This window comes from Lathyrus oleraceus, chromosome 2, assembly GCF_024323335.1.
Source record: "Lathyrus oleraceus cultivar Zhongwan6 chromosome 2, CAAS_Psat_ZW6_1.0, whole genome shotgun sequence".
Classification (NCBI taxonomy): Eukaryota; Viridiplantae; Streptophyta; class Magnoliopsida; order Fabales; family Fabaceae; genus Lathyrus; species Lathyrus oleraceus.
Window position 1 is genome coordinate 47,430,588 of NC_066580.1, and position 23,065 is coordinate 47,453,652.

General features: G+C 38.2%; 1 protein-coding gene across 1 annotated transcript; it reads left to right on the top strand.

Annotated features, from left to right (window-relative positions):
- The first annotated feature begins 1,478 nt into the window (after nt 1-1,478).
- LOC127118026 (protein ACCELERATED CELL DEATH 6-like) lies at nt 1,479-5,367 on the top strand. The gene is given in 4 exon segments (XM_051048158.1): nt 1,479-2,769; nt 3,715-4,222; nt 4,224-4,254; nt 4,383-5,367. Coding segments are annotated over 4 exon segments (2,103 nt in total). The 5' UTR covers nt 1,479-1,922; the 3' UTR covers nt 5,100-5,367.
- The last annotated feature ends 17,698 nt before the right edge of the window (nt 5,368-23,065 follow it).

The following is a 23,065-nucleotide window of genomic DNA, read 5'->3' on the forward strand; positions in this document are numbered from 1 at the left end:
ATCACAATCATCATTTCTCATACACTGGACCTAATCTACCAGCTTTCATCCAACTAAGATCCAGAACAAATTCTAACATTTATACCAAAAGACTAATGTGAATGACACACTAATGCTACACACACAACATACTAATATGGTTATATGAATATGCATATCCATCACAACAATATAACACAAACATAACCAAATTTATTTCTTCAATTGCAATAGAGTTATAACATCAAAACAAAAACAATAAAAACATCAGAAAATCATCACAATGAAAACATCACAACGCCAGAACAAGATACATGACACCAACACATAACTTTGAAACAATGAAATCATCACAAATTCTGCATAAACCTAAAACACAAAGTAATCAAGTTGCAAGAAAACGAAAATCCACACCACATAAAGGAAAACCACACCACAACGCGCGAGAGAGACAAAAAAATGAAGAATGAACAATGAACAACGAACACAAAAAGGTAACGTACCGTACTTCGTACAGGAGGAAAAGACCTAGAAATGATATTCATTCCAAGATATGAATGAAGATGGTGAATATTTCGCTATCGTTGTCGTCTCATTCGCAAGGGCACCCTTGTGTGTTATGAATGAAATAAAGAACATGTTATGTTTTAATTTTGTAGGAAAGAATCATACAACTGTTGCAAACAACAACCGTAGTGAATTATGAAAAATATAACCACAGTTGACTGAAACAATCATAGTTATTCTACTTTTAATTTTTATATAACAATAAATATTAAGGGACACACACTTATTTTAATTGAAATAATGGAATATTTTTTATGTTAGGAATCAAAGTTTATTACCTAAATTCTATGATTACAGTTGTTATTAAGAACCGTGATGAAAAGTATTTTATTAAAATAAAATATAAAAATATGTACATTAAAAATGAGATATTATTAAAGTTGACAAAATGATTGTAGTAATACTGTACCACAATATGTATATTTTGTAGCAGTGAGTGTTCATTGTATTAGAAATACTCTATGAGAAAGATCCACAAGCTAATAAATGTCAATCAGTTTTCTCTACACTTTTGTGTTTTTGGATTAATGATATCACTCCATAGAAAGTTTTCTCCTTATATCCTTCTAGATTTTCCTATAAACTTTAATAAAACAATATGTCAGATGCCTCTTTGTGTAGTTTTGTTTTGTTTTTCGGGCTTGTTGGTGTGTGTTTCTTGCTTGTTTTCCTATAAACTTTAATAAAACAATATGTCAAATGAAAGGGAATCTTTTAGAAAATTTGTTTAATCGTCCTTCCTAATGAAGAAAGGGAGGATATATATCTTTTATTGTTGATAGAGAAAAGAATTGTTCTTTAATTGCAAAGGAAAAGCTTAAATAGAACAAAAGAGAAAGTAGATACTTAACAATTCACACGTAAAGAACTTAAAGAATCATATTCAATACTATATAGAGACATCAGTAGAAACTAGAACGCAAGGGGAAAGCTGATTTATTAGCTGGGTGATCGAGCTTGAAGCTGTTCAAACAATATTTTGGTTTGTCATTAAATTTTAATTCATCATAACTTTAAATTTTCTACATATATAAAAATTTAATAGTCAATGTATATAATAATTTTATAGTGTCATGCAATAATTAATTTTGAAATATCTTAATAATTTAGAAAAATACATTTCATTTATAGAATGTCCGTATTAAATTATTTTGGCATCTTCTTATTTCTCTCTATATATCATATCAATATTTATTTTCTTTACATATTCTTTTAATTTTTTTTTGCATTTTTTATTTTACATATATTGAAGTCTTTTAAAGATTCAAGCAATAAGATTGATGTTTTTCAATAATATTAACATTCATTATCATTTTGAATTTTGGATCGAAGGTATTCAAGATATAATCTTTTCATCCACAGGTTGAGATTTGAAAATGTCACCTGGTACAGAAAAAAAATTCTTTTTTTATCAACCATTGCAAGATGAAGCCTTGTCAAGGAAGATGATTAGTAAAGAGAAAGAATCTGAACTTGAAACTAAACCCTCTGAAATCATTGATGTCATTAAAACATGTTGCGAATTCGATAATCAAATTAATTTGATTAGTGAAGCATATCACTTGGTATATGGAGGTCCAAAGAATTTGTTAGATGAATCTTTGAATCTAACTGAAATTAAAACCCCTATGGAAAACAATGTGCTACATATTGCAGCTTGGAATGGTAATGATGAGATTGCAACTCTTTTAATTGAACGCGCCCCAAAGCTTTTGTCACCAAATAATAAAAACAATGATAGTGTCTTACATGTTGCTGCAAGAGGTGGAAACATCTCGACCGTTAAAATTCTATTAGAAGGTTATACTAGTTTTCTAATAGAGACTTTAAAAGGAATGTCGCTTGGCAGCGGTCTAACAAATGAAGAATTCGAACAGACTATTACCGAGGAACTATTATACTTTGTGACACGGGATAATGATCAAGGCAACACTATGTTTCATGAGGCAATGTTATGTGACAAGAGCAAAATTGGAGGGACTTTGATTTTCAAAGTTTGTGAACTTTTCAAAACTGAAGATCAGAACAAGAAGTCTTTGTCAAATAGTTGTTACAATTATGCAATTGATATTGTTAATCATGAAAAGAAAACAGCACTTTACCTTGCAGTTGAAAATGAAAATAAGGATGCAGTCGACCTAATATTGGACAAGTGTCGCAAGAATGATTTAAGGCCAAAGGGATTATCGCCCTTAGTAGTAGCAATCATGATGCGTAATCAAGGTATGTGATTACATGTTTACATGCTTAGAAACATGGTTAGATGATCTTTCTAAAAATTTCATTAATACTTTTGATCTCTAATACTAAAACCGTCGCTAAAATTGTCAACAATTCAATTGTTAAGTAAGAACCTGTCGCTAATTCTGTCTCTAATTATTGTCGTTAAGTTATAAAAATTATAGCTAAGTTGGAAAAGAGACAAAAAAAAATGGATGAAATTTTTTAATAGAACTATTCTTTGAAAACAATATTTTGAAGAAATAAAAACGAAATTTGTGATACTTAGGAAGAATACAAACATATTTAATCCAAAATTATTTCTAAACAAAACAAAGTTACAAATCATAGATATTTCTTTAATTTTCCAAAGGTTTGGAACAAATGCATTGAGTGTCATTCTCCAATAAGAGAACAATAATCTCCCTTATATTATTAATCAACTTAATCCTCTCTCTAAGGTTTTCAATCCTTTAATACAAATTTTCAAACACTTCTTTATTCTACAACTTTAGATCACCTTTGAAATCCCATTAGAATTACTTCAGGTCAAAGAATAACCACATTTTTACCATTTATACAGGAACAAAGCTTTAATCACAAAAGAGCCCAACGACATAGTGACTTTTTGATATGAAATGATGCACATTTGAGATTTCCTAACATTCATGTGTGAGTAATCGACTAGTCTCAACCATGACATCCTTGAAATACACTCATGTACCCTTATATCTTGGAACAATATCTTTATATGTTTGGCCTTAGCACTACTTTTTATTAGTTGAAATTCACAAGAGCATTGCCTAATTTGTGAGATATTTGATTTTACTAAAGATATGAAATGTTTTGCAAAAGAATTTTAATAAAAAACATTTCTCAAATAATTGAAATTCTATTAAGAAATAGATACAATATATATTGGCTATAAATGTTATGTTTTTGTGTCAGAAATATTGAGGATCATACTAAAACATAAGCCAACTTGGATTCATTCAAAGGACAAACATGAAAGGCTTCCTCTTCATTATGCTGCATCTATAGGTTACCTCGAAGGTGTTGATTTATTACTTGGATTATGTAAATGTTGCACCATTAAAAGAGACAAGTATGGTTATTTCCCAATTCATCTAGCATCTTATGGTGGCCATGTGGAAGTAGTGAAGAAGTTGTTACAGTACTGTCCAGATCCAACAGAGATGCTTGACACTTCTCATGAGCGTAATATTCTTCACATTGCAGCGAACCATGGAAAACATGAGGTGGTATGCTACATATTACAAAGTGAAATTCCGGAACATCATAAACTGATAAACCAAAAAGACATTAAAGGAGACACCCCTTTGCATTTGGCTGCAAGATCATGTCATCCTACAACTGTGTACTACTTGGTTAACCAAAAAAACAAAAGAGTGGATCTTGATTTGGCTAACAAAAACAATGAAACGGCTCTTGACATTTTATGAGGTTGAAAAATCATCTTTGAGACAGGCAAGTTATTCTATCCTCTTTTAAGCTTTAGAAAATGTGAAATCAATCATTAAATTTGTCTTAAACACTAACAAATTATGATTTAGCAATTCTTAAGAAAGTTTTTACAATGTTTTCAATATTTTCAGCATCTTACATGGACTGCATTGAAATCAGTTGGTGCAAAGCAAAGTCCAAGGAAAGTAAGACTCCAAATTGAATCTAAACCAAGTGATTCAAATTCACAAAAAATAGAACAAGGTAAAGATAAAAACCTAAATCAGATTGAAGAATCCCAAAAAAGTGAGAAACAAAGTAAAGAAAAAGAAAATGTTTCAGAAAGATATAAGGATAGATTAGAAAGCCTTACAGTTGTTTCAACCCTTATAGTAACAGCATCAGTAGCAGCATGTTTAAGTGTTCCAGGTCAAGCAGATGGAAAAGCAAATAACTTAAATCATGCAATGTTTCAAATTTTCACTATCTTAATCACAATATCATTGTTCAGTTCCATTAGTGCTACAATCATACTCTTTTGGGCAAAACTTGGATTAACTGAATTGGTGACTTTCACTCTCAAGATTGTGATGCCACTTCTTGGAATTGCTCTCATTTCATTATCTTTGGCTTTCACGGCAGGTCTTTACACGGTCATCAGTAAACTTAGTTGGTTGGCCAATGTATTTTTAGTTATGACTTTTATATTTATTATGGTTGTGGTTTTTTTATACATACTCCTTTTCCTTCCATCATCATCAACTATAAAGCCATTGAGATACATTTCTCACTACCCTTTCCTTTATTTAGCATCACGTACTGAATGTAAAACTGATCAATGTCTTAAACCTTGGGGTAGTATAGATTAATATTAATGTGTATTGTCTTCCTTTTGTGTGTATGTGAGATACATATTATGTGCCTATGTTCTGATAAATATGTATGTTTCTATTATGTGTACTAATAAATGCCAATGAATGTTTATTCGGGGTAATACTGGTTTTAGAAATGATGTATTTAGCCATGCATATCTATTCTTATCATATGATATGGCTGTTTGGAATAAAATATGTTAGAACAAAATTGTTCACATCTCTTAGGTTTTGATGATAACAAAATACTTAAAAAATAATTGGGTATACTGTTGAATGTAATTTTAAGTGTCGGGTTTTTGTTATCGTCTCCACAGGGATTGTGAGATATCACCGCCTTTCGACAGTTGTTTTAATTCTTAGCTTAAGGTAACAATGGGGTTTTGGTATTTGTCACGGTATCTTGCATAAAAGTGTAATAAAATGCGGTAAAAGTTTTGGTTTTAATATTTGAGAAATATTGCCAAAGTTAGGGTTCGACGATCACTTTGCATGTATATGTTCGATCAACAAAACTTATAAACTCCTCTAGATGATAAACTATTTCACAAAGTCCTCCCAATGTGTTTATCTCTAACACACATTGTGAGTTTTCCCATTTTGATCCATTGTTTATCTCTAACACAATCTATCAAAATGACAACTTTTTGGTTCAACCTTATGGTGAACAAAATCATTCATTACTATCTCTAGCTAATAAACAAGATTAGATGAAAACCTAGGTTAAGAGTTGGTAAACATCTCTCGATCATAAACCAACACAAAGAGTTTTGAATAAGAACAAAGTTTTCACCATATATTCACCATTAAAGAGTTTACAAATGAAGATCATCCCATTTACACACAAAGCTAATGATCATCTACATCTAACCTTGACAAAATGAAGGACTTAGCTACTCATTTTCATGGTAGCTTGGTCAACAAGTTTTGGAAGAAGGTTGATCAACATCCGAGTCGAATAATCGAGATTGGATGGGAATCCACCTTCTTTTTGTGAAAGATTATTAAGAGATGAAGAGAAATGATTTCTAGGTCACAAAAGATCCCAAGAGCAATGCTGGAAAATATCTAAAAAGTACAAAAGTATGGAGGTGCAAAAGTATGGCTCCAAAAAGTAGCCCTTGCTACTTATAGAGCTGCTACTGAGCTGTCGTGCTCGCTAGGCGAGCAGAATGGCTCGCATAGCGAGCCCCTAAATGAGGCACCTGAGGCACCTGCGCCCAGAGAAATAACCTTTGCCAGACTGTCATGTTCGCTGGGCGAACAAAACCTTCGCTAGGCGAAGCCCACGCTTCAACCTTCGCTCCAGCGAGCTTGAGAGGTTTTGCTACTGGAATGCTCGCTGGGAGCTCGCTAATGGCTCGCCTAGCGAGTGAGTGCTGGCTGCGCTTTTCACCAAGTCTGGACGTGTTCGCTACACACCTCGCTGGCAGCTCGCTTAGCGAGTTTGTTGATGTTTGCCACTGTAAAATACTGGAGCTTTTCGCTGGGTTCTCGCTGGGCGCTCGCCTAGCGAGCCCTTCGCCACAGCCCTCGCCTAGCGAGCAAGCTGATGAATGCATCTTTTCTTTGGTCCCTTTGCCAACTTTCTTGTGGCTTAATTTTCTATTATTTCATGCCTAATTCATGCACAATAACACACAAATCAAAGGTACCAAGATCGTTTATCATTGTATTGCAATTCATCAAAAACAAAGGTTGTTTCGAACACTTTAGCAAGGAAACAGAGTGAAAGATGCCCATATTTGATAGCTCAAATAAGCACTTTTGGGTATCTAACAACTCTCCCCAACTAGATTCTTGCTTGTCCTCAAGCAAAGTATGCCTCTTGAAGGACAAGAGGATTTGCATTAAGAAAAAGGTTTCTCCGAAATCGGATAAAACGGCTCAAACACAAGTGAATCAGCAGATACAAATTTCCAACGGTTAGAATAAAATAATACACAAGAACTAAGACTTAGTAGCAATGCGAAATATGTATCTATCTACAACAATATTATCTTGAATGAATCGCCCTATCTCTCCTCTTCGAATAAGGATTGAAGAAATTATGTGTTTGCAACCGCGGGAATAATCTCACTCTCTTACAAACAATGAAGAAATCAATTCAATTCATACAATGTCTAACAATTATAAATGGTAATGTGGAAGCACGAAGATCACTAAGGGCTTTTCGGTTGAAGCTTGGTTAGGTTAACAAACAAGGGTCATTTCTAAGGCCATTGAAAACGAAATTGCCGATGCAAAAGAGACATTCACTGTACATTATTCACACATCTCAACTTCGTTCCATTTATTTCTCATTTGAAACCTTCACAACTCTTATTTCACAACTCAATATTTGTTTTTCACTATTTTTCTTCCAAGCAAACATTCATTTTTATTTTCTCTATTTTTTTCTTTTCTTTCACATCATATTTACAAAACAGATGTTTCTCATTTCTAATAAATTTTTTTTATATGCTTGCTCGGTTTTTCAAGAGTTGTGGCACTTACCGATTCTCATTTTCGTTCTCCCCAACTTATTTCTTACTCACCCTAAGTGAAGGCTCTTGACTTTTTACGGCAAAAGAACAATTATCAAAATTTTCCGGGTTTCAAGAAAAAGATTTTTGAAATCTCGCTTTATTTCAAGCTGAGACTCAACTGTTTAAGCTCAAAGGGGTTAACGAATACTCTCTCTGCTCACAGGTAAGTTGTATTTGGAACTGGTTGTGCTCGATAAAAAACAAGTGCCTTGATCATTTCTAATTGCTTCCACATATTCACAATAATAAAAGATAAAGCATGAATCAAATGAATCAACAAAGCTTATTAGAATCCAGCATTTAAGTGTAAAATGGAGGTTTCCTCACAATTTGTGGTTTTAAGTCCTAGATGAAACATTCATTCAATTATGTTGCAAAAAGACAATACTCAATTACAAAAAAGAGTAAAGTTCTTAGTGCATTCTAAAATTCTAGCCGGAGGTAACCATGTACCTTAGCATTGTTCACTTGTTTATTTTTATCATTACCATCCAAGCTCGGATGCACCTTCATTGGATACTTCTTTGAGGAGCAACCAATCTAGAAGGTTTGACACTCAACCAACCAAAAATTTATTAAAACAGAAGAAATTTAAAACATAAATAATAACATTACTTCAAAATTTAAATTTGTTCATGGGGGACAAAACACCCCAAAAGTACATAGCCAAAATTAAAATAGACAATTCTGAAAATACAATAAAAATAAAACATAATATGAAAAATAAAATAACTTAGCCCTCCAAGGACTCAGAACCCTCATCACTACCGGCTTCAGGACCGGTAGCCTCATCATCATCATCATCATCATCATCATCATCATCATCATCTCCATCAGCAGCACCATAAGAAGCACTAGCACCCGCCCCCTCTCCAAACACAGGCCTGTCCACAGGCCAGCTAGCGTTTTGTAGAAACTGCTCACGCGTCATCAATGAGTGATCACCGGAGGGGTCATGTGCCTGCAGCTGTAACAGCTGCATAGAATCGTGCATATCGAGCATGGCACGCTGAGTTGCCGCCATCCACTCCCAGTTGTAATTGCAGACAGCCTGCTGGAAAGGATCGGATCCTAGAGTAGAAGTACCAGGACCATCAGAAGCCCCGGTAACCTCAGCAGCTGAACTACCTCGTACATTCTTTGGTTTGCAAAACTTGGCCACGTAGCTGTCATCAATGGGTGGCGGGATCCTTACTTGACCCCTAGAGGGTAGCCTCACCCTCGCTTGCATGCACAAACTCATGATTAGGCAAGGGAAAGCCAGGGGACAATTCACTCGTGCCCCCGACTTTAGCCCGCTTTCAATCACGGACTTCAACTCATAAGCAATAATCCTCGCCACATCAATCTGGACGTTAGTGAGGATGCTGTGTACCAAGTGTGCCACTGGGATCGGCACTGTAGAAGTATGAGACTTGGGTGTGATGTTTGTAAGAACCAACAAAAGGATCAGTTGAGCCAAGGGAGTCATGTCCTCCCTATGGTATCTCATGGGAACCCCAGATGGGTTCAGCTCAACTGATTTCCCTCTCAAAAGCAGGGCAGCAGAAATTGCATCAGTATCCCGGTGAAGCCTTAATTCTTGGTGGTAGGTGTCTCACTCCTCGGCTCCCAGTTGGAGCGGTTCACCCAGGACACGGTTAATTGCATCCCGATCGAACGCAACAGGATGGTCGGACACTCTAGATGTCCATGTGAATGGCTCGTCATCATCAGGCAGTGCATTCGCATAGAACTCACGCACTGTTGCGATATCGTAATGCTCCAGGGGGGATATTAACCGATCCCACTTTTTGCTGTTGATCAACCCGGCGAATGTTCGGTTCGTGCCTTCAGGGTTGATTAAGAATCTCTTTTCCGGTAAAATATTTCGTTTTTCCAAAGCAATATATCTTGCGGCTTGCTTTGGCCCGACAAATTTGTCGGTGTCGAATTGTATTGGTACGGGACGGGAGGTGTTCCCGCCCTTTCTCTTTTTCGAAGCTCCGGATCTGGATTCCATCTGCAAAACATAGAGAGGAGGCAACACAAACACAAAACAGATTAGAAAGCAAAACCAGAATTCCAACAACTGTCATGCTCGCTGCTGCTTCGCCTAGCGAAGTGGCAGCGAATGCTCGCCACTGGTTCGCCTAGCGAGTTGCTAGCGAACTTTACGGGATTTTTGGGTTCTGCAATGTTTACAATGAAATTTTGGCAAAACCCAAGTTCTCATGTAATCTATTTCAGAACAAAATGATCTATCAAGAAAAGAATGGTTCCATGTAATTCCAAACCCACATGCAAAACCTAAAATACCCATTCCCCCAAATTCACCCTAAATGACATGCAAATCAGAAATTTACAAAGTTCAAACATAAAGAAATGGAATTAGGGCAAACCTTAGTAAAATAGATTGATTTAATTTGAAATGCAGTGAGGGTTACAATGCTTCAGTTTAGGGTTTGAGTGTTTGTGAGAGAGATGAAATGTGAGAGAGTGCCTGTGAGTGTTCGTGAGAGTGCTTCAGCAGAATTGTAAAAAGGAAAATTGTGTTTGGGCCCAAACTGAGTGGCCTGCTGATAATCAAATAAGTGCTGCCACGCAGCGCTCACCTCTGCTTTGCCTAGCGAGCAGCTAGCGGATCTGCTCGCTACTGCTTCGCCTAGCGAGCATCTAGCAAGCATGACAGCATTTGCTTTTTCAAAAATAGTATTCCTTGGTACATTCAGCAAGTATTAACAATTGGAATCCCAATACGACACAACAGAAAAACTATAAATACTTACAATGTTGGGGTGCCTCCCAACAAGCGCTTGTTTAACGTCGGATAAGCTCGACGGTGCGATGCTCACCGAGGAGCATCCAAAGGAATAGCACAGCTCTCGCGATCCACATGACCGCCAAGATAAACCTTCAAACGTTGGCCATTAATGGTCCAACTGTCCTTCTTTTCCATGTCCTCAATGACAATAGCTCCGTACTCCTTAACTTCTTTTACCCGAAATGGCCCGGACCATTTTGATTTCAACTTTCCGGGGAATAACTTCAACCTGGAATTGAACAGTAGGACCAACTGTCCTGGCACAAATTCTTTCTTTCAGAGCTTTTTGTCATGGTATTTTTTTACCTTCTCTTTGTACAACCAACTTGAGTGATATGCGGCATTGCGCATCTCTTCCAACTCAAGCAGTTGCACCTTCCTTTTCTCACCGGCCAAATCATTTTCAAAATTTAAAAATTTCAGAGCCCACAAGGCTTTGTGCTCCAATTCGACCGACAAATGGCAAGTTTTACCAAACACCAATTGAAAAGGAGTTAGGCCAATTGGAGCTTTAAAGGCGGTACGGTATGCCCATAACGCTTCATCCAATTTTTGTGACCACTCTTTTTTCGAATTTGACACAGTTTTTTCGAGGATTCTCTTAATCTCACGATTAGAGACCTCAGCTTGCCCATTAGCCTGTGGGTGATACGGAGTTGTCACTCTGTGTGATACACCGTAATGTTTTAAAATGCTTTCCAACGGTGCATTACAAAAGTGTGACCCTCCGTCACTTATCAACACTCGGGGGGTTCCGAAACGGGAAAATATGTTTTTCTTCAAAAAATTTATTACCGTTTTCGCATCCGCCCGAGGTGAGGCAATCGCCTCAACCCACTTAGAAACGTTATCAACTGCGACAAGCATATACTCGTTACTATAAGAGGGTGGGAATGATCCTACAAAATCGATGCCCCAACAATCAAATACTTCGACCTCTTGGATGTTTTGGAGAGGCATCTCGTCTCTCTTACCAATCCCACCGCTTCTCTGGCAACTATCACAACTTTGCGCATGGGTATGTGCGTCTTTGAAAATAGTGGGCCAATAAAATCCTGACTGAAGGATTTTAGTGGCCGTTCTCACCCCATTATAGTGTCCTCCGTAAGGCGAGTTGTGACAATGCCAAAGGATGCTCTGCGCTTCATCGCCAGTAACGCATCTCCTTAAAAGGTTATCACTACCCAACTTAAACAAGTACGGGTCATCCCATACGTAATACTTGGCATCCGAAAGAAACTTCCTTTTTTGGTTCGAAGTTAGGTCGGGAGGCACAAAACCACTAGCCTTGTGGTTCGCAAAGTCTGCAAACCACGGCCTAACTTGAACTTTGAGGAGTTTTTCATCAGGAAATTCTTCCCGGATTTCCTTCTCTGACGCCGTAACCTCCACATTAACTAAGCGGGATAAATGATCCGCCACCAAATTTTCCGATCCTTTCTTGTCTTTGATTTCAACATCAAATTCTTGCAACAAGAGGATCCAACGGATGAGCCTTTGCTTCGAATCTGGTTTGGTGAGCAAATATTTAATCGCCGAGTGGTCGGTATACACTACGACTTTAGACCCTATAAGATAAGACCTAAACTTTTCAAGCGCATACACTATCGCAAGTAATTCTTTTTCAGTGGTGGCATAGTTAATTTGAGCCTCATTAATAACTTTACTTGCGTAATGTATCGCATGAATTTTTTTTTTCTTTTCTTTGGCCTAATACCGCTCCGATTGCATAGTCGCTCGCATCACACATTAACTCAAAATTTAGATTCCAATTTGGAGCGACTATAATTGGAGCGGTAACCAATTTTTCTTTCAAAGTTTCAAAAGCTTGCAAACATTCATCGGTTAAGAGAAATACCTGGTCCTTAGCTAGCAAATTACTCAAAGGCTTAGCCACCTTTGAGAAGTCTTTGATAAAGCGCCGATAGAACCCGGCGTGCCCCAAAAAGCTTCGGATTCCCTTCACATTCACCGGAGGAGGTAACTTTTCAATCACTTCAACCTTAGCACGATCAACTTCAAGCCCTCTTGAAGAGACTTTATGGCCAAGCATTATCCCCTCGGTCACCATGAAGTGACACTTCTCCCAATTAAGCACAAGATTGGTCTTCACACATCTTTCAAGCACCGTTTTCAAGTTTGCCAAGCATAGACTAAAGGACCCACCAAATACCGAGAAGTCATCCATGAAGACTTCCATTGTTTTCTCAATAAGGTCGGCAAAAATGGCTTGCACACATCGTTGGAAAGTCGTTGGTGCATTGCACAACCCAAAGGGCATTTTTCGGTATACGAAAACTCCAAACGGACATGTGAAAGTCGTCTTTTCATGATTGGCCGGGTCAACCGCAATTTGGTTATACCCGGAATAGCCATCCAAGAAACAATAGTATTGTTGCCCCGAGAGTCTTTCGAGCATTTGATCCATGAACGGGAGTGGAAAATGATCTTTTCGAGTTGCGGTATTCAACCGCCTATAATCAATACACATTCGCCACCCCGTTGCAACTTTAGTAGGGATCAACTCATCCTTGTCATTGCGGATCACGGTAATTCCACCTTTCTTCGGAACAACATGCACGGGACTAACCCATGGACTATCCGAAATCGGGTAAATCATTCCCGCATCCAACAACTTTACAACTTCTTTTCTTACAACCTCCTTCATGGTAGGATTTAAGCGGCGTTGTGGTTGAGCTACCGGCTTAAAATCCTCTTCCATCAAGATCTTGTGCATGCAATAGGAAGGGCTAATTCCTTTTAGATCGGAAAGAGTCCAACCCATGGCTTCTTGATTTTTTTTAGCACATTGATCAAGCGGGCTTCTTCATCATTTGACAAAAGGTTGCTTATGATGACAGGCTTTGCTTCGGTCTCATTTAGAAATACATACTTCAAAGTAGAAGGTAATATTTTCAATTCAATAGGCGCTTTTTTGTCATTAACCTCCTTCTTCAAGTCTTCCTCCTCAACTTCCCACGGTTGTAGTTCGTCTAAACCATCAAGTTCCCTTAAGCATTCCTCCAGAGCTTGCTCTTCTTCAGCTGTGAAAACTTCCAATGAGTCGTCAAGAGCTAACTCCATAGGAGATATCTCATGAATATGCTTAGAAACCTCCAAAATTGCCTCTTCGATCACATCGATGCAAAAGCTATCATTTCTATCTTTTGAATGCTTCATTGCTTCGAATAGATCGAATGTAACTTCCTCATTTTGGACTCTCACCTTCATCAAACCGTCATCAACGTCTATCATCATTCGCGCGGTTTTCTTGAACGGTCGGCCCAAGATGAGCGGAGCATCGTCATCTTCTTCCATATCAATAACAATAAAATCGATCGGGAAAAAGAATTTGTCGACTTTAACCAAAACATCTTGGGCTACGCCATGAGGATGGGTAGTCGACTTATCTGCCAATTGCAACGTCATTCGGATGGACTTAATTTCAATGTTGCCAAGCCTCTTTATAATAGACAAAGGTATAAGATTAATGCTTGACCCCAAGTCAATTAGTCCTTTCCCGACATAGATATCCCCAATTTTAAACGGCAAAGTGACTCTTCCCGGATCAACCTCTTTTTTCGGAAGCGTCCTTTGAATAGTTGCACTACAGCTCGCATCTAGGACAATGGTCTCCGGTTCCGTATACCTACGCTTTTTTGTAAGTATGTCCTTCATGAATTTGGCATACTTGGTCATTTGCTCCAAGGCTTCGGCAAACGGAATGTTGATTTGTAGTTGTTTAAAAATATCCATGAACCGGGCGTAATGCCGTTCATTCTCCCTTTTGGATGGAGCATGAGGATAAGGAAGGTTTTGGATTGGAGTAGCGCTCACTACCTCCTTTCCCTTAGCAACTCTAGAACTTCTCACTCTTTTCTTTTTCACTTCCTCCCCCATTACTTCACCACTTGTATTTTTCTCAATTTCCACACTTTCTTTCTTTTCAACTTCACCATTCTTTTCGTTCTTTTCAACTTCTTCCTCCTCACTCCACTCCCCCACTTCACCATCAATATTTTCCTCCAATATTTCCTCCTCATTTTCTTTCTCATCTCTTTTTTTATTCTCACTGATCAACTCCCTCCCACTTCTCGTCATGATCGCTTTACAATGTTCCTTAGGATTTGTTTGCGTGTTTGCCGAAAAGGAAGGACCGGGTTGTTGTTCCGCGAGTTGCTTAGCAAGTTGCCCAACTTGAGTCTCGAGATTTTTTATAGCCGCGTCATTGCTCTTTTGGTTAGCCATTGACATTTGCATGAATTGTGTCAATGTCTCTTCCAACTTAGAAGTTACGACCGGCGATTGTTGAGGTTGATAAGGATTTTGGGGAGGGTTTTGACGGCTAGAAGAACCACCTCCATAACCTTGGTTATGGTAATAGTTACTCCTAGGTTGGAACCCTTGATTCCCTTGGAAATGTTGTTGTTGATTTTGAGGGTGTGGTTGATAAGGTTGTTGTTGTTGTTGTCTCGGTTGGTAGTCCCGTTGGTTTGCCATGTAGTTTACTTCTTCGAACCCGGGAGGTGGACAGAATCCGGTGTCATGCTCACCTTTGCACAGCTCACAACAAGCTATTTGTTTAGCTTTAGAAGGTTCTCTCAACTCTTTTATTTGTTGCGTTAAGAGTTCCACTTGTTGTGAGATGAGTTTGTTTTAGGCAAGGATGGCATCGTTCGTCCCAAGTTCAAGCACTCCCTGCTTCTTCAAAGAGTTGCCTCTACTTTGACTCTGAAGATCATTTAGAGCCATTCGATTTATGATATTTGTAGCTTCTTCGGCGCTTTTAGACAATAAAGAGCCACCCGAGGTAGCATCCAACAACGTCTTGCAATTTGGTTGAAGTCCATTTTTGAAAATATGGATTTGAGTCAATTCATCAAATCCATGCCCTTTACACTTCCGAAGCATGGATTTGAATCTTTCCCACGCTTCATTTAAGGATTCATTGATTACTTATGCAAACACTGAGATGGCCGTCTTGGATTCCATGAACCGGTTATGGGAGAAAAATCTCTCTATGAACTTCTCCTCCAACACGTTCCAGTCTGTCATGACGGCTGGTGTTTGATCTAAGTACCAATCTTTTGCTTTGCCGAGCAAAGCGTGGGGAAATAATCTTCTGAACAACGGTAGCTCTTGAGCCTGATCCACTCCGGCCGCCAATGCTATCTCATAAAATTTTGTGAGAAAAGCAAAGGGATCTTCATGGTCCATTCCGGTGAATGGACTTCCATATAATAAATTGAGAGTTCCCGTTTTCATCTCAGCTTGCCTTCCCGTGTGGTTGGCAAACTGAGCAGTGTTTCTTGGACTGTTTATGCATGGAGTGGAAATGGGCGGTGGTGGTGGTTCTATGGTAGGTATGAACGGTGGTGGATGTGTGGTAGAAGAACTTTCTCCTTGTTCTTGACGTTGTCTAGCCTGTTGCCTCCTTCGTCTCGTTTTGCTATTAAGCCTCCTTGCGGTTCTCTCGATCTCGGGATCAAAAAGAAGTTCGTCCACAGGGATCTGTCCTCGCATAAAACGTAAGTTGCAAACTAAACCAAACAAATTACAAGCACAAGTCAAAAATTCGAAAGCTAAAAATTAAGCAACCATTGCGATGCTCGCAATATCAATTCACAATCCCCGGCAACGGCGCCATTTTGTTGAATGTAATTTTAAGTGTCGGGTTTTTGTTATCGTCTCCTTAGGGACTGTGAGATATCACCGCCTTTCGACAATTGTTTTAATTCTTAGCTTAAGGTAACAATGGGGTTTTGGTATTTGTCACGGTATCTTGCATAAAAGTGTAATAAAATGCGGTAAAAGTTTTGGTTTTAATATTTGAGAAATATTGCCAAAGTTAGGGTTCGACGATCACTTTGCATGTATATGTTCGATCAACAAAACTTATAAACTCCTCTAGATGATAAACTACTTCACAAAGTCCTCCCAATGTGTTTATCTCTAACACACATTGTGAGTTTTCCCATTTTGATCCATTGTTTATGTCTAACACAATCTATCAAAATGACAACTTTTTAGTTCAACCTTATGGTGAACAAAATCATTCATTACTATCTCTAGCTAATAAACAAGATTGGATGAAAACCTAGGTTAAGACTTGGTAAACATCTCTCGATCATAAACCAACACAAAGAGTTTTAAATAAGAACAAAGTTTTCACCATATATTCACCATTAAAGAGTTTACAAATGAAGATCATCCCATTTACACACAAAGCTAATGATCATCTACATCTAACCTTGACAAAATGAAGGACTTAGCTACTCATTTTCATGGTAGCTTGGTCAACAAGTTTTGGAAGAAGGTTGATCAACATCCGAGTCGAATAATCGAGATTGGATGGGAATCCACCTTCTTTTTGTGAAAGATTATTAAGAGATGAAGAGAAATGATTTCTAGGTCACAAAAGATCCCAAGAGCAATGCTGGAAAATATCTAAAAAGTACAAAAGTATGGAGGTGCAAAAGTATGGCTCCAAAAAGTAGCCCTTGCTACTTATAGAGCTGCTACTGAGCTGTCGTGCTCGCTAGGCGAGCAGAATGGCTCGCATAGCGAGCCCCTAAATGAGGCACCTGAGGCACCTGCGCCCAGAGAAATAACCTTTGCCAGACTGTCATGTTCGCTGGGCGAACAAAACCTTTGCTAGGCGAAGCCCACGCTCCAACCTTCGCTCCAGCGAGCTTGAGAGGTTTTGCTACTGGAATGCTCGCTGGGTGCTCGCTAATGGCTCGCCTAGCGAGTGAGTGCTGGTTGCGCTTTTCACCAAGTCTGGACGTGTTTGCTACACACCTCGCTGGCAGCTCGCCTAGCGAGTTTGTTGATGTTTGCCACTGTAAAATACTGGAGCTTTTTGCAGGGTTCTCGCTGGGCGCTCGCCTAGCGAGCCCTTCGCCACAGCCCTCGCCTAGCGAGCAAGCTGATGAATGCATCTTTTCTTTGGTCCCTTTGCTAACTTTCTTGTGGCTTCATTTTCTATTATTTCATGCCTAATTCCTGCACAATAACACACAAATCAAAGGTACCAAGATCGTTTATCATTGTATTGCAATTCATCAAAAACAAAGGTTGTTTCGAACACTTTAGCAAGGAAACGGAGTGAAAGATGCCCATATTTGATAGCTTTTGGGTATCTAACATATACTAACATATATTCAAGTGTGCAGGATCATAAGCTTAAAATTCAACTCTGAATTGACCCTGATGAAAGCATATGTAGAGAAGCCAAATGTCTCAAATTCTGAAAGGTCAGAATCTAATGACTCTGAATGTGTAGTTCAGCTTATGAAGGAACAACATCTAATTATGGTATCCCTGCCTCTGGTGACAGCTCAGACTCTGGATACCTCAGTTTAAGGTGCTCAACTTCTGGTCCGTACTCTATCTCCATAGCATGCCTATCTTGTCAACACCATATTTTTATAAAAAGTCAACTAGAGAGTCTTAGTGCAAGGCTCAAGGAAAGTTGATGTGACTTCTCTAGTCTGTCCCCAACATTTGGTTTATACCTAGTAAGAAAAAGAAGCTTTGAACTATGTTATTACACATTGATTGAAGATCTTAACAAGATTCATCTTCAAACATATCTCTCTTGGAATTGTTGTTTTTCAAAGATCACTTGTGCAAGCTACTTTCCAACGACTCTTTTTATGCCTCTATAAAAGGGAGTTGAAGATTTGAAGAAAGGTTAACAACTCACGAACAATCTATTAATCAAAACTTTGAGCTAAAGTTTTTATCTGTTTATTGCACAAGCTCTTAAGATTTTTTTATCTTTGTATATCTTAAAAATCTTAAGTGTTAAGAATCATTGTGGTTGTTGTAACACTTCTATACTTCTGATTGTACATCAAAGTATAGTTGTCATATTTTCTATTAACTATTTGTTTAAAGTAGAGGAAGTTTCTTGCTAGTTTTCTTGAGCAGTGAAAGCCTATTGCGTATGTGCTTGAGCAGAAGTCTCTTGCTGGATTGCTTGAGCAGAAGTCTCTTTCTGGTGTGATTGAGAAGTTGAAGTATCTTGCTAGTTTGCTTGAGCATAGTGTAATCAGTTTGATTATAGTGAAAATATCTTGTTGGACAAGTGGATTGGACTACTCTCAGTTTAGGAAAGGAACTAGGATAAACTTTGTGTGTTGATTTTCTACCTATTTCTGATAGTCATTCATTCTGCTGCAAACTAACTATGTGTTTAGAACCTAAATTTATTCAGATTCTGAATCTGTTTTTTCAGAAGTAGAAAAAGAATTAACATACACAATTCAACCCCCCTCTTGTAGATTTTTCTCTAATTCAGTTGGCATCAGAGCACGATATGTACTATTACACTTAATAGTGGTGTAGAAAATATCTTGAGAAAAATACATCATTCATCATGCCTGATGGTCCTGAAGTAACTAGTTCTGGTACTCCTGGTGAAGTTACTCGTTGTGGTTATAATAGCCATGATCGAAGTACATCTTATATTGCTAAACCACCAACATTCAGTGGTAACTCCAATGAGTTTGATGGGTGGTAAAGCAAAATGTAATCCCATATCATAGGGCTTGATGATGAGCTATGTGATATTCTTGAAGATGGTATCAACTTTGAAGTTGATGGAGTAGGTATGGTGATTGTGTTAGCTGAGATTTTGACACCAAGGTTGGATTAAGTATGGTAGGCAAAAGATTTTTTTTAAAGATGTTTCGACTTTGATAGGAGGTATTTTAGGAGATTTTAGTCGAAGAGGTCTTTTGTATAAGAGGGAAATGCTGGTTTTAAGACTTAGAAATATTTTTGAGTTTAGACTGCAACTTCGACGGAAACAATATTGAGGTTGCGTTCTATGAATGGTTTTGAATTTTGAATAAGGATGATAACTGTCTTTTATTCTTACCCGTTTATCTAAAATGACGCGTGTAAAGCTATGGCAAAGTAAAGGCATGCAAGCGAAACATGTCATTTTCTGGGGAAAAGACCGTTGATAGAGGTTATTTTCGACTTAGTATAAATAAGGGTTTTAGTGTATAGGATTTCTATGTGTTCAATCATTGTACAAATACTCATAAATTACTCTAAGTATCTAAGTGTGTTTGAGAAACAAGATTGTTGAGAATATACGTATGAATCACCATATCTTTAATTCAATTGAAATTATTCACAGTTTATCAATTAATTATTCTTATTGCAATTTATTTTGAAGCTCTTTATTGCAATTCCTTTACAAATTCTGCATTTTACTTTTGAACTTTAAACAACACTCTCAAATCATGGGCACTGTTGAAGTGTTCATAGACTATCATATATAATTTAACAAGAGCACATGTCCTAGGATTCATTGGTTGACCCTGCAAAATAAACCATATTTGGAGACCAACGATTGTTTACCAATTTTCACGGTAAACAAATTGGCACGTCTAGTGGAACGGTGCTACTGTTAAAACATTTTTCTTTTTGAAATTTTTTGTATAAGTTCTTCATTTTACTATCTCTCTAACTTCGTTGCATGAGACTAAGAAGTGGCAAAATAGCCACAAACAATGAGGAAAGACTAGGGAGAGGATATGTAAGGAGGGTGGTGAATCAAAATCCCACAAATAATGGAGAACCATCCCCGTCATCTTCGACAGGGGGAACTATGGTGACCGGATCTGTATCTGAACCTGTACCATCCACGGAAAGTACAACACATGTGTAGTCGATTGCCCAAAGTGGACCCATTTTGTCTTATGTAAGGACGCAAGGTCCACTAGTGACTCCCTCTCCAGTGGGGAATAACTTATTCAGGCCTTGTATGACTTGATGCTCGATGCCTTTAAATGGCCGCAAACAGTTTTATGGCATGCCAACTTCGATGAAGGAAAGTTTGCACAATACATCATCAACGTTTACAGAACCAGTGGTGAACGTGTCTTCGCGACTACAAGGACTGGTTCAGCCATTAATGACATGGTTAGAATGAGTCAACCCTTAGGGATGGGATTTCCTATCCAAACGTCCAATCTTACCAACAATTTTGCGACAGTAATAAGGCAACAGATGAACGAAAGCAAACATGAAATGGTCAAAATGTTGGCTAACCAAATGGGTACAATATTTAACCCTTTGATCCAAAATAATACTAAACGAACCAAGAGATGGCAGCGCAGATGACACGCATTGCTGATTTCTTTGGTGTCCCACAACCTCCTCGACATCCCTAGAGGGAGTGGATGATAGAAAATCAGGGGATAGCCGTTGAAGAAGATCCCACCATTTATCAAAGAAACGTACCCTAAGAGAACGTGGTAAATCAGGGAGTAGGAGTCGAACCCCCTAAAGTCGAACCCCCAGGTCCGAAGCCACAAATCCCAAGGGAGAGACAACCTATGGTAGTAATGGTGAATAGAAACCAAGATGCTGACGAAGTCATACATCGGATTCGATGTGATGATACATAGGCAGACAATAACTTAGCAGCCATGGTCGAAAGAATCATGGCACGAAATGGGGTGAATGTTGGCCCTCATAGGCCAAATTACACATCACTGTTGTTTGAATATATTCTGCAATCACAATTACCTACTAGGTGGAAAGTTGCCAAGTTTACTAAGTTTTTGGGGGGCACTGATGAGTCCACTGTGGAACACGTGGCTAGGTACCTAATTGAAACAGGGGAATTTCTAATAACGAGAACTTAATGATAAAATACTTCCCATGTTCCCTTACGAAGAATGCCTTTACATGGTTCACCATGTTGCCACAAATTCAATCCATGATTGGACTCGATTGGAAAGATTGTTCCATGAACAATTCTACATGGGACAGTCGAAGATCAGTTTGAAGGAATTGGTGAATGTTAAACGAAAATTGTAACACCCTTCTAAATACCCCAAATTATTATAATTAAAATACACATATATTCATCAGAGTAATTATGCCCCGAAGGGTGTCACACAATCATTTCACTACATTCATCAAATATCTTGTCATGCTCATTTATTTAAATCAAAATAAGGTCTTTTGCATAATTCGCAGCGGAATCAAATTCAACATCAATGTAAAACATGTAACACTATACATGTAAATCATCCAACAACCAATATCAAATTAATTAAAACATTCCCTCCCGATGTTACATCTATCAGAGCATGACCCATAAGAACTACTCTAGACTCCAAGCCTAAGCTTCTACTCAACTCGTTTCTCGTTACCTGAAAAATAGGCGTAAGGGTGAGTTCCTCAATCAATATAATAAGCATTATAGAACAACATGTAATGCCAAGTAATTAACACATTAATTCACCCTAATTAGACTACGCATTCAGCAACAGTAATATCCATTCAAACATCATACTCAACAGTACAAATCTCCATCATGTTCGATCATTAACAACACAACACACAACACACATATGATACTGGAATACATCCATTCATATCATATACCATACATTCATTATGCAATGAGACTCTATGCATGCGGTACCGACTATTTGTGAACATATAGTTCAACCTCACCGTCCAAATCCAGGCACGGCTACCAAGCTCACTAGTCCCACTCAATTGAGACATAGTGACTCACTCACTAATTCCTCACCATGGGAATTAGCTACCACCCCAAATGGGCCATGAAATGCACGCTAATCACCTAGCATGCAAACATCAACAACAACAATCAAATGATATACTCACTAATTCCTCACCATGGGAATTAGCTACCACCCCAAATGGGCCACAACATGCATGCTAATCACCTAGCAATGCAACATCAACAATAATCAAGAATAGACACATGCTCACACTCTAAGCCATAATACAGTCTATTCACAAACGTATACATTCACATCATCAAGTATACCATCACACATTATCAACATAATCAATCACAAAAGCACATCATATCATGCCACATAATCAACCACAGTATTAGCCCGCTCTACTAATACCTATACCACTCAAAACAACGGGAAATGATCCCTACAACATCATATCTCAGCTAAGTACATCACTCAGCCTAAACAACCAAAAACTGCACAACAACAGTTCAGGAAAAATCCCAACTCTGCCCATACGCGTACTGTCCATGCCATACGCGTATTGCCCAAACCTGGCCAACTCCATACGCGTAATGCCTACTCTCTTACGCGTATTGCGCATTTCCTCGCCCAACTCATACGCGTATCACCTGTCTCATACGCGTACGCTACGCGTAACAACTTCCCATTACGCGTACCAACAGAGACCAATTCACGTTCAAAATGCCATCTTTTCCACCCATACGCGTAAGGCTTCCCCCCATACGCGTACCAACATCTCATACGCGTATTGCCTAGTGCCATACGCGTATGACCAGAGACCAGAGTTCTCAGATCTGCAATGGCTTTCTCTGCTACGAGATCTACCCGATTCAACCTTCTACAGTCCAATTTTCATACAAAATTCCTTCCTATTGTCTAACTCAAAACAGATCCTATTCGATTCCACAAGGTCTAACATTTCCACACTATATTCCTACGAATTCTTCAATCATATTCCAATTTTCGTGCATCTCAACAGTTCACAAATTCAACATATATCATCCAATCATAGGTAAAACAATGGTCTATTACTACCCAGTACATATCATCCCATAATACCCGTTAATTGATGATAAACCCCCC